The 13666-nt window shown below is 38.3% G+C and overlaps 1 protein-coding gene across 7 annotated transcripts in view; it reads right to left on the bottom strand.

Annotated features, from left to right (window-relative positions):
- RERE (arginine-glutamic acid dipeptide repeats) overlaps positions 1-13666 on the bottom strand; it is a 409781-nt gene that overhangs the window by 120623 nt on the left and 275492 nt on the right. For all 7 annotated transcript variants that reach the window (XM_038537878.1, XM_038537881.1, XM_038537876.1 and 4 more), the window contains one exon: positions 4498-4546. In XM_038537878.1, the coding sequence (XP_038393806.1) occupies positions 4498-4546 (49 nt within the window). The remainder of the gene's footprint in view (positions 1-4497; positions 4547-13666) is intronic.

The following is a 13666-nucleotide window of genomic DNA, read 5'->3' on the forward strand; positions in this document are numbered from 1 at the left end:
CCATGTGCACGCGCCCTTTATGGCAGCCTTTCCCTTTCTGGGAATATATTCCAAAGATATGTTGGCAGGAATATAAAAATCTGTATATGCAAGATTCACTGCAGCATTACTTATAATAGCACATGATTGGAAGCAACCTAAATGTCCAACAATAGGAACTGGAAGAATAAACTGTTCCATTCCTGCAATGGAGTTCTGAGAAGTGGCAGAAGGAAACAAGGAGGCACGCTACATAAATGCTATGGAGGGAACTGCAGGATACGTTGCTAAAAGATAAAAGAAAGCTGATAAAAGTGTATATATCATGCTACCACTTATCTAAGAACAGAGGGTTGGGAATAAAAAGAAATAAATCAAAACCTTAAGTTTAAAAAACAAAAACAACAATTATCCATCATTAAGAGAAGAAACATGTGGAGGGAACAGAGGTAGCAGACTTTCTGAGCACCCTTCTTCCTTTATATGTTTGACTTTGGAGCTATGTGACTAACTTTGAATAATTATATTGGAATCTTTGAAAATGGGATTTGAGACATGGGGAAAACATACAGATATAAAGGAAATAAAGATAGGATTAAACATAAAACCCAGATACAAATATGAATTGGAATTAGAAGTATTAGAAAGAATCTAAAATATATTTTATCTTCAAAAAAAGGGGGAGGCATATTTCTTGATCTGTTCTCTGAAAAGGCCTAGGAATAGTAACCAACCCGGTAACAATGAACACCCCAGCACCCAGTCAAAAAATGTCACTTCCCAATAAAATAAGGGCTCCTATGAGAAAAGTTTAATTCTAGATCGAGGGCAGGGAATATATAAGATGAGACATTAAAATCATGTGATACCAGTTAAGAGAACCCATCTAAAACCCCTGGGGTCCAACCAGTCAAAAGGGCACAGAAGACAGAAGGAAAGAGGCATCCTACTAGCCCAAGATGGATAATTTAATCATCAGTAAGAATAAGGACAACTGGTTAGCAGATAACAAATAGTTTAAAGTCCACTGGTAACTGCTAGGAGATGTTGGGAAACCAAGCTAGTAATTTTGAAAACTGGTGAACAGAAGGAAGGAATTGGGCATTTATCATCTTGCCTTTCCTATGTGATTCTGGTAATCAGATAGCTGGTGTAAAGGGAAAGCTTCATTTACTCACCTAATAAATGAAGGAATGACAGAATTAGAGTATCACCGTTTTAAAGGGTGGATCCAGTAAGCCATGGCTGCAAATCAGCACTACAAGGACATATATACATACATCCATTTATACAAAGACATATATACACAGCATACATAGGCCAGGGGCAAAGGACTAACCTAGGAGGATATTAAACTTCTAGATTTAACTACTAATTTTCAAGATACGCCAAGGACTAGGGAACAAGTCTAATATCAAATAAAGATGCAATCAGCCAAATTCAGACAATGGGACACCTTACTGGACAAAACACTCACCTTCTTCAATACATACACTGAGAGAAGGGGAAAATTAAGAACAATATACAAATTAAGAGAGATTTAAGAGACTTATCAACCAAATGCAATGTATGGCTCTTATTTAGATTCCAATTTGAACTATTAAAAAAAAAAAAGAGAGATGTATGGGGAAATCTGGACCGAGGGGGTACTCAAGAAAATGCTAATTTTTATTAGGTGTTACATATTGTGATTTTGTTTTTTGAAAGAGCTCTTATCTTTGGGATATTTACAAGTAAAATGGTAGATTTGTGATTCATTTCAAAATAATGGTTGGAGAGGTGTGAAGGAAAATATAGAAGTTTGACCATACTTGGTATGTGTGAAAGTGGAATAATACAGATAAGGGGATTTACTTTACTATTTCTTGACTTTTACATATGTTAATGTTATACCTAATTTTAAAAAGTTAAAATTTGGGCAGCCTGGGTGGCTCAGTGGTTTAGTGCCACCTTCAGCCCAGGGTCTGATCCTGGGATCGAGTCCCAATTTGGCCTCCCTGCATGGAGCCTGCTTCTCCCTCTGCCTGTGTCTCTGCCTCTCTCTCTGTGTGTCTCTCATGAATAAATAAAATAAAATCTTAAAAAAAAATAGTTAAAATTTTAATAAGGAAAATATTGCCAATGCATTTAAAGTCCTGTTATGTTTAGTGCTCCAAAACATTTCTTTTTTAAAATAAAGCCTAATAAATATATTTAAAACCTGATATAAAATAAGTGAAAGTATACAATAATCTAAGCATAGTAAATCTGTTCCTTTCCAAGATTTTAGGTATCTTTTACCTAAGAACCCCCTTTTTTTTATTATAGCAAGGCAAAAAAAAAAAAAAGTAAAGTAAAACTTTAGTACTAAGATCTCAGGATACTAGAGACACAAAACAGAAGAAAGAAATGGGTGGAAAACTACAGTGCACGAGGGCAGAGCAGTGCCAGATGAGTACTGGATTCCCTGGTTAAGCTGTAACTCCTAAGCTTGCAGGCACAGAAAATAGTCGGTGGTAGTCAGATCCACCTACCAGGCCACATGAAGGCAAGGGTATACTTGAGCAAGGCAGGCGTTAAGGGGAGTGTCCTCTTGCAACTTCTTTTTGCCTGTCTCAGTTATAATCCTAGTTCTGTGATGAAATGTGCCTTCTAGAAAATAGATGCCCCTGATGGTTTCTGTGTTTTGATTTTAATATTCCTTCACTTCTTAATTTCCTTCTCATTACAGAGTTCAAATGGGTTGTTAAAAATATAAATGGCGAACAAGAAATGCTCAAAATCCAGACAGAAAAATGAACAACTAAAGACTACTAAAACTTCTATATCCTTACAAAGAGTTGCCTGTCTCTTGCATCCGTACTATGTGATGGCCACATGGCTCACTCTTAGCCTCCATTCCAACTGAAATGACAGCCCATGCCAATCATGCTAAACTCACTTTTCTTACAGCTTAAAAATGGACAATGATTCAATCTGTGGCAATGAGATAAAGGAGAATGCTCCTTGCTCTTAAGGGGGAAAAGAAGGGTGATCCTTTCTTCTTCTCAACATCTGCTATATCTCATTCACTGGAAGATCCACTATTATTTTAGTGCATTTAGAAAGGAAAAATGCTGCCAATTAAATTATGCTCACACTCTAGAATGTACAATGAAGTCTGATATCAGAGCTAATAAAATGTGAAGGAAAGTAGCACATCTTAGAATCAGTAGAACTCAGCTACTGCCTAAGAAAGAAGGCAGCCCTGGGAGATAGCTGGGCAGCAAGAGAATTCTACAGAAGCTGAACACAGCCCTGGCTGGTCCTGTCTGACCAGGACGTGATACCACATGAGACCATCAACAACTATGGGCAGCCAGAGTTTTCTGGTCCTGCCTGTCAAAGTGTCCTGATATAGATATGGGGGTGGGGGTGGTGGGTGGCACGCCAAACATGACATTAGGGGTCCTAGTAAACTGAATCGAATGAAAGGACACAGGTCATGACATAACAAGCTGCTGTCTGACAAAGAGCCAAAGGATCCTGAAGCTCTTCTTAAGTTTTTAAAAAGTTACAATGCAAATATATAGGACCAAACGTCCACGAATGAATGAATGTGTAAACAAAATGTGGTAGCCTTTAAAAGAAATTAAATTCTGGTATGTGGGGCACCTGGGTGGCTCAGTGGTTGAGCGTCTGCCTTTGGCTTAGGTTGTGATCCCAAGGTCCTGGGATTAAGTCCTACTGCAGGCTCCCCATGGGGAGCCTGCTTCTCCCTCTGCCTATGTCTCTGCCTCTCTATCTCTGTGTCTCTCATGAATAAATTTTTAAAATCTTTAAAAAAAAATTAAATTCTGGTATGTGATACAACATGGCTGCACCCTGAAGGTTTCATGTAAGTAAAACAGGTCAGACAGTAGTACAAATACTGTGCAAATCCACTGATAGGAAAAACCTAGATGAGTCAGATTCACGGAGACAACGTCTCAGGGGTGGCCATGGGCTTGAGGAGTTAGAGTTTACTGGGGACAGAGCTTCAGTCTGGGAAGGTAAAAAAGTTCTGGGGGTGGGTGGGGTGATGTTGTGGTTGCACAACAATACAAATGTACTTAGAGCCATTGTACACTTTAAAAATGTTTAGAGGGCAGCCCCGGTGGCACAGTGGTTTAGCGCCGCCTGCAGCCCAGGGCATGATCCTGGAGACCCTGGATCGAGTCCCACGTCAGGCTCTCTGTATGATGCCTGCTTCTCCCTCTGCCTGTGTGTCTGCCTATCTCTCTCTGTCTCCATGAATAAATAAATAAAACCTTTAAAAAAAAAAAAATAATAATAATAATAAAAATGTTTAGAAAAAAATGTTAGAATGGTAAATTTTACATTATGTGTATCTTACCACAATTTTTAAAAAGTATGCAGTGATCAGGAAAAAAAATGTGAATTCATATTAAATTCCCTAAAGCATAACAACAATTCTCAGTTGCTGCTCCACAGACTAAAGGGCTAGCAGAATAATAAGAAATCAAACCCTATTAGAGAAGCGACTAAAATTTGCTTTACCTGATGGCTGGGACCAACACGAATTTCCCCCTGGGTGCTGTTCAGCCTCCTGTCATGAAAAGAGCAGATTAGGTTAGCACCATATAGTTCTGGCATAAACATTCACACATTTTTTTTTCAAGGCATGTAATTCACTTGAAATAAATGAGGGATAACAGAGGAAGAATTTTTCCCACTATTTCTACTGTTGTCCTATACATGTACCCTACTCCAAACCCCATACACATCTCTGAAATCTCTTTCTTCTAAAATCTCCTGCCTGCAGCTTCCTGTCATGAGTACCCATACCACAGTTCCTTCACACCTCAGAGATATACATTCTTACAGCACAATCCCAGTAGAGGCTTCTTCTTTTCAAAACATTTCATGTGCCTGACTATAAACCTTATTAAAATATACACAAGAGAACTAGAGTTCCTAGTGCACACACACTAGGTCATTCATTGATTCAATAAATATTTATTAAGTACCTACTATATGCTCACAACTGTCCAAGGTGTTGGGGATAAAGCAATCAGAAATACAATGTCCCTGCCTTACCATAACTTAAATTCTTATCTGGGTATAAAACAAAGAAACAAGTAGTAGGTCAGATATAAAAGTGCCAAAAAATTAAGGAAATGGTGAACAATGAAATATTTTCACGGTTCTTTATACAGGATAGTCAGAAAAGGCCTTTTACGTTTTTTTAGGGGGAGGGGGAGGGGCAAAGGGAGAATGAGAAGGATCACAAGCAGAGTCCACGCCAAGTTCAGAACCCAATGACGGGCTCCATCTCACGACCCCAAGACCATGACCTGAGCTGAAATCAAGAGTCAGATGCTTAATTGATTGAGTTACCCAGGCATGCCCCAGAAAAGGCCTTCTTAACAAAGCAAAAAAGGCAGAGATGAAAAAGATGTGTGAGAATGAACCCAGCAGGTCTAGGAGGTGGAAGACTTTGTCTCATTTCTATGTCATTCCTACTGCACCTGCAAAGCTTACCCTCTCTTTGCTTCAAATCCTAGCTATCCAGGTTCCTTTTAGAAGCCACTGTATAAGCCTTTCCTGATCTCCTTCCCATTTTACCCCACAATTCCCCAAAGTATAGACTGCCTTCCTTTTTCACTCCTTCACAAAACGCTCATTGACAGTCTGTTCTGTCCCAGGTCCTACACAGGGTACTCATTGGGTATACGCTGATGCATAAAGAAAGTCACTGCCCTGAGTGACTTTCCCAACTCCCAATTACCCTCAGCTCTATTCCCAACCCCCAATTACCCTCAGCTCTGAGTCATGACTAACTGTGGGCGATCTCAGGACACCATTTCCATGCCCAGAGACATGTCTGTGGTGTTGTACAATCACCTTTGCATTTCCAGGAGTGCCAGGGATGAGAGCTGCAGGTGGTGACAGGTGCTGCGGAGCAGAACACAGTAGCAAAGGCCCAAAGAGGCTGCACGGTCTTGTGTTTGTCCTCCCACAGAGTTGATAATCCCACCATGATGTGTAAAGTTGTTAAAATTAATTCTGGAAAATGATTATTTCCTTCAGGTCTAATGCTTTCTTCTTTCGACCCAACAATTTCGCTCACAAAGAGTCTTATTTGGGGAAAGTGGGGAGTAGACACAACAAAGGAAGTGAAAAGACTAACAGAAAGTAAGGGTGTGTGGCCCACTTCCTAAGGAGCTTCTATTCCAATGACCCAGGGAAGTAGCATCTATCCCCAAAACACCAGGACAGGTCCAATCACTACACTGGTAAGCATAAAACATCTCAGGATAAACAGAATACAAAAATGCCAAGGGAAGTGATCAAAGTTAAGCAGACTTCACAGGGAGACAACAGTGCCTGCAGTGGTTAATATTCAAAGAAACCTCTGAAGGGGACCACATCAGCAAGGCAGAACAGAGGTCTTCCCAAGGGGGAATAAAAACCTGCGGAGGCGGGACACGGTGGGAGAAAAGCTTGCATAAATATTGTCCTTAACATACAAGGCACCTTTGTTTCCTCAGTAGGGGAATGGCATGTTGAAAAACAAGCCAGAAGATAGACTGTTCTAGTAGGTTCATGTAGGAATGTCACACTGTTTTAGGAGGTCTGAGAAGAATCAACAGGCCAGGAGGTGATTTTAATCATGAGTGCTTTAAGACAAGCATGCAGTCAGTGTTACCATTTCTCTTCCAACTCGCCCCTTTCTATTTCATAAATAGCTAAGAGCAAAACTAGCTGCCAAAAGCTCTCCCCTATATTTCTAAATACTTTCCAAATGCTCACCTGCCTACAAGCAGGTCTAGCCAAAATGTGTCATCTGAGAAAGTTTTGGCCACAGCCCATCCAGTAACTTGTACCCAGTTCAACTTCCAGGTTCTTCTACAAGGTCTATGCCAAGGTTCACAAGTGAATGCCTATGAAAGCATTTCCCCCATCACTGCTACACACACACTAAGTCCTTAATAATTCTAGGATAAACATTCCTGGTTTGTTTTTATTTTAATCTTTTTCCTTTTTTATTTCTTCTGTGGCTTATTTTTTGTTTTTTCTTTTAGTACTTTCATAAGCCAATATTATTATATTTAGCTAAAAATGTGCCACAGTAATAAAACAAACACCAAATATCTTACTGGATATGACTATATCCTACAGGTCTGTATAAAAGAGGTTAATTTCCTTAACAGTAGAAATAATATTATTATTAACTAATAATAATTATGCAAGTAAGACAAATAAGTGTATTGAGGATCTTAAGGGCCTAAATTGGAAATTGTTTGAGAGAGAATCTCAAACGGACTCCTTGCTGAACACAGGGCCTGACTCGGCTTAATCCCATGACCCTGAGATCATGACCTGAGTCAAAAATCAAGAGTCGGACACTTAACTGAGTTACCCAGGTGCCCTGCAATATGTTACTTTAGTTAGAATACAGGTGCCCTGCAATATGTTACTTTAGTTAGAATATAGGAAGAAAACCTAGCCTCAAAAAGATAATAATAGGGAAAGGGAAGAATATTTTAATAGTCTTTTTGGCAGTTATGAATATTATTTTTGATCCTACCCCAAAACTCAACAAAATGATCATTTCTTAAAGGTTTTTACACAATGTGAATCTAAAACCTTATCTATGATCTTTCTGAACTCTTTTACATTAAAAATCTGTTAGTCTTTCTTGGCCTTTCAATGGGTCCTTCTACCCAGACATGATATTTTTAATGTCATGCATGAATTAGGTGGAAAATATTAGATGACAGGTTTATCCTTCAATTAGTAACAAAGATGGTTAGCATGTGAGTACTTCCTACGGTTCTGGGTGCTCTACAGTCTCATTTCTATGTATGAACTCATTTAATTCATATTTTGATATTAATGAAAACATTAATAATGACAGTCACCAAAATATAGATCTTATTCTAATCTTATGTGTGAAACAACACAGTTACTAAAGAGGTTTTTACTTGATGTAAGTGTTGCTTAATTAACATAGTACGTCTGGGCAAAAACAGGATGGCCATCAATTAAGGAAAGAAAATCCAGGCCATCGATGGTGTAAATCCCAGTGAGGTCAGATAAAGGATACTACATACAAAATAAGAAGCCAAAGATGGAAGTCATGTCCCAGGATAATGCAGGACAAATCTATGTACACCCTTATACTTGCCTCAGGGTTTTCACCCATGTTATCTTAAATTCAGGATATCTGAGTGACATGACAAACACCAGAAAAATAATAATATTAGTTATCACTTATTAAGTGCTTTTTGCTCCAGGTATGCATTATTTCATTGTTCCTGTGACAACCCTATGAAGCAATATCTGCACTTTATAGATAATAGTGACAGTACTAATTGTAATATTAATGAAGAAATATATATGGTGAATATTTACTATGTACCAGGCATTTTAAGCTAAGCAAATTCTATATATTTTCTTATCTAATCTTAGGATGACCCTATACGGAAGGTGCTACTATGACCTATCCATATAAGGAAACTGAAGATAAGAAAGAGTTATGAAACTGCCCAAGATTACAAAGCTAACAAGTGGAAAGGGAAAACCAAGATTCAAACTTAAGTTTAGTTGACTCAAAAGTCAGAGCTCCTACATGTCATAAAGATTAAATTACTGAACCAAAATTACATAATTACAGATAGAACCAGTATAAGAAACAATGTCTTTATCTTCATTTCAAACACCAAAGCAAGACAGAATCATCAGGAAGAGTTTTAGTTTGAAAATCATGTTAAAAGAGAAAACCGATAGGGACGACTGTGTGCTCAGTCAGTTAAGTGTCCAACTCTTGATTTCATTTGGCTCAGGTCATGATCTCAGGGTTGTGAGATTAAGCCCCAAGTCCGGCTCAGTGCTGAGTGTTGAGCCTGGAGCCTGCTTAAGATTCTCTCTCTACTTCTCCCTCTTCCCCCCCACCCCCTGCACCTCATAAGTGTGTGTTCTCTCTGTCTTAAAAAAAAAAAATTAATGAGAAAACCATCAAAGTTAAAGGCCAATTTATATAACATTGTCAAAATAATAAAATTATAGACACAGAGAACAGATTAGTGGTTGCCAGGTGTTAGGAATGGGGGGTAAGGTGAGGAGGAGAGGTGAAGAATTAAGAGGTTTGTATGGTAACAGGACAGACATGACAATGGCAGTGGTTACATAAAGCTACATTGACTACAGACACATTTTACTAATTTCATGTCTGGATTCTGATGTTATGCTAGAGTCATACACAATGGGGGAAGTGAGTGAAGGGTACACAGGAGCAGTCTGCAGTATCTTGCAACTTTCCATGAATCTAAAAAATTAAAAGTTTTTAAAAAGTCAAAAGAAGTGCTTGGCTGAATTATGTCTTACAGACTAGAGAGAAGCAAGCTAGATGTGAGAAAAGCTTATCAAATGGCCAACAGATTCCCCTAAGATGTACTATAGATAGCTGAAAAGTCACAGAGAAAAGAATGTCACAGTTGAGAAAGGAGATTCAAGGAATTAAGTCACATAAATTCTTTTTTTCCTTGTATTTACTAAGTATTCTGGTCTGAGGCCATCCTTTTTGAGACACCCCTATGAATCATATTACAGAAAGAAAAAAGAAAAGAAAGAAAAGAAAAATCATCCTCACTAGCAAGGACAAATTTCTCTCTAAGGTTAATGTAAATAATATATATTTTTCAAAACAGCTGAGGTTCAGTTCAGTCTCCATTATTCTACAAATCTTTGCTTTGGACTATGAAAATATAGTCCCAGAAGCCAAATTACAAAAATAATGGCAAGTCATCGTGTTTATTCCTTGAGCAGAGAAAGAATGGGAGGGAGGAGGAAGGGAGGGGGAGAGGGAGAGAAAGGGAGAGAGAGGAGGAGGAGGAGGAGGAGGAGGAGGAGGAGGAGGAGAGAGAGAGAGAGAGAGACAGAGAGACAGAAAGAGAGAAATTCATTGTATATGAAATCCGATACAAAAGAAATTCGTGTAACAAAGCAGTATCCATGGCAACTACAACTTAATATTTCAGTCCTCTTCAGCTGCAGTGGATTAAATAAAATGACAAGATGTTCCCTTTGAAAAGTAACCTGTTACCATGGAAACGTTTTAGTCTAAGAAGTAAACAGGGAATGGACAGAAAGGGCAGGAAGCCTGTAACTGAATATCAAAAAGGGAGAAGCATCCACGCAAAGGAGATGAGATAGCGGCTGGCCAGATGCAGGCTGGGAGAGGCAAGTATCTGTGAAGGAACATACACTCAAGACACTCAAATAGCTCTACAGGAGTGTAGTAATTGCTTATGACAAGGATTTGGGTCTAAAAAGGAACAAGAGCATGGGGTCCAGGGGAGAAGACATGAGCTGTAGAATACAGAGAGCTGGCATTAGTTCCCATTATAAACCCAGACCTGGTCCCAAATATAAGCCCGGAGCATCACAGCATTCCCATTCCCAAAAGGCTGGCCTGCAGAACTCTCTAGTTGGACCCCTTCTCTGTGGCTGGTGTCACCCATCAACGAAATCACTATGCAATCTTCCTTTACCCAATCCTTCATATCACAAGGCTCAGAGAAGATATAATTCTTACTTTTTCCACACAGTGTTCAGTTAAGCAGGAAGACTGACATGAAATCAACACAAAGACTCTAGAAATTCTACACTCAGTCAGAAAATGATCACAGAAATGGACTGTAGGTCCAGAACAAATATACCAAATTTTAGGAAAATTGAAAGGCAATTTATCAGAATCACTTTTTTAAGAATGGTTGTGGGCAGGAGTGAAAACAAGGATGATAGTAAGGAAATCTAGAATAGCATGCTGGGTTTCTCAAATTTCTCCAGCATAAACACATTATTTCCAAAATAGTCTTGATTTTTTTTTTCGAGATTTACTTATTTTAGGGACAGAGAGAGAAAGAGAGAGAATCCCAAGCAGACTGACGTGAGGCTTGATGTCACAATCCCAAGGGTCATGACCTGGCTGAAATCAAGAGTCAGACACTCAACTAATTGAGCCAACCAGGTGCCCCCCTCCAAAGGAGTCTTTAACAAGTCTGAAATGTCTTTAAAATCTGACACAGTATCTTAAAAACCCAGGTAAATGTTGTATTCTATTCCATAACATACTCCCATTAGTTCTAGGAGAAAAAAAATTCCCTAAACTTGAGTAAAATCACTGAGCTTTGTATACCCCATCAGATGTCCCAAGATTCTGGCAGCCTGCTACTGGAGGAAGGAGATGTTACATACCCCGCAGCCTAGATGCTCAGGTGCAAGGAAAGAGCACAGACTTCAGAGTCAAATGAACCCTGGCTAAAGTTTCAGTACCAAAATTTTATTAGCTTAAATGTGACCTTGAGGACACAATTCACTCTCTGAGCCTGTTTCCTCATCTATGAAATGAAGTTCATAATGACTAGTTAGCAAAGTTGCTATAAAAATAAAAGATGATCTACAGAGAGAAGCAGCACTGTCCTGCTGCACAGTGCTCACTGCTATTATTAGCTCTAAGCATTGGCAACAGACGACAACAGGAGCTAATTCCTTTACCAGAAGTTCTCAAAGCACCACCTACCTCTTCTCAACCCTATTACAGGCATGATTTTTTACTTATTTTGCATGATTTTGTATTTATCTTGTGCAATTATTTCTTCAAGGCCTTGCCTTTAGACTGAAAGCACCATGCAGGTAAGGGACCAACTCTGTTTTTACCTCTCCATTATATCCCAGGGCCCACTGGCACTCACTAAATATACTCCAAATGAATAAATGACTATACTATGTTAATTCAACTACTAGTGTAGCTATAGATAGCAACTAAGCACTTTGGTGCAAAATTAAACCAAGTCACCTGTGGTGATAGAAGGCTAGTCCTCCTGCTCAGGAAGAAGTGCTTTGAATGAATATTTATTTATTTATTTATTTATTTATTTATTTATTTATTTGATATTGATTTATTAAGAAAGAGAGAGAACCCATCAACAGCTCAAAGAGTTAATGTTCCAAGTTCATTCACAAATGCTAAGGTCAAGACAGAAACTCATCAAAATCATAATATTCTACATTTTTTCTGATGGAAAGTTTCTTAGAAGCCATGTGATCTAATCTTCTAAGCTTAACAGAAGGAACCAAGGCCTGAGGAGATAAAGGTGCTCTTTCAAGGGGTCACTGGGAGTTGACTACGGAGGAGTCCAGGCCACAAGAAGTAGCTCTACTTCCACAGAGTTCCCGCCCCACCCCCAATATAAGTCAGAGTCCAGAACTAAGAATTTAGGCATTGGCTGAGGAATAAGATGAATTTCCATGCTGACAATAAGATGCAGTAAACGTGGCCTGTATACAAAGTATGTAACATCAGGGGAAAAAATGGTAAAAAAAAAAAAAAAAAAAAAAAAATTTTAACACATGAGAAAGGATCCCATTTCAAAGTGGTTATCACAGGCCAACATAAAGATATACACACAAAAATGATGCTTCAAAAAACAGACTTATTATTTTAATCCCACTGTGGTTGAAATAATTTATAAAAGCAGCAATATTTGAAGATTAAGCCTATCTCCTAACCAAAAGTGTTGTTGGCTTTCTGTACACTGAAATCAAACTTTATAAAAAAGAAACATAGCACCCCCAGAAAAAAGAGGGACATTGAACTGTAATTTAAGTATGTCTTCAATGCATCTGTGAATGTCTCTTTGTTCCCAGTGGGGAGTCTTGAGGAAACACTATGAGAAATATGACCATCGCCTTATGCTTCTTCACTGTGGTGGTTTGAGTATGGGGGAGGAGGGGGCAGAGAGGAAGGATGCAGCCTTCATAGCATTCACACACACACACACACACACACACACACACACACACACATCACAGAAAGAAGGAAAGAATGCTTAATGCTGAACATAGCAAATGTTTTACATGATATGGAAGTAAAGCTTCTTTTTAAATTTTTTTTTATTTTTGGAAGTAAAGCTTCCTAAAAATTTTTTTTCAGCAAGTATAAAGAAAAACATAAAACACTCAAAGGGCAAGAGAAGAAAGGAAATCAGTAAATGGTGGTTAAACATACTGGCCACTAATTAAATTACCATAATTCCTAACACAACTCCCGACACTGTCTTTAATAGATTGACCAAAAACTATAGAATCTGTTAAGATAACCATACCTACTGAGACTGTAGACTTGGTTTTTGAATTATTAACAATAATACACTGAGAAGCTAAGTGTCAAGCAGTTTCAAACTGTTTTTGCCCCCATTTTATAACAATGTCAAAAATTATATTTATTTTATCGGAGATATGGTCATATATAGATACGACCCATGAGAAAACTGAGATTCAGAGGAGTGAAGAAATTCATCCAATGTCACTAATTAGGTGGCATTTGAACCATACCATCTAGCTCCAAATCTAGTCTCTTCTCTTACAATAAATGCCACCCATTTATTCAACATATTTATGCTGAATGCCCATTTGGTAGGCACTCTAAAATAGACTATGGCTACAAGTACAGATGCAGCCCATACACCAGAAGACAATCAAATAGTGACAATAAATGTATAATTCAAAGAACTTTGATAGAAATAATGTCTAATTGTTCCAATGAATTAAAATGAGCTGTTGTAATTTAGATCCAAAATATCATAGAATGAACAATATAAGAATAGACTAGTTTTCTTTCAAATCTGCTTTAAAGATACGTTCAGGAACCTGTATCCTC

The sequence above is a fragment of the Canis lupus genome, chromosome 5, assembly GCF_011100685.1.
Source record: "Canis lupus familiaris isolate Mischka breed German Shepherd chromosome 5, alternate assembly UU_Cfam_GSD_1.0, whole genome shotgun sequence".
Taxonomy (NCBI): Eukaryota; Metazoa; Chordata; class Mammalia; order Carnivora; family Canidae; genus Canis; species Canis lupus.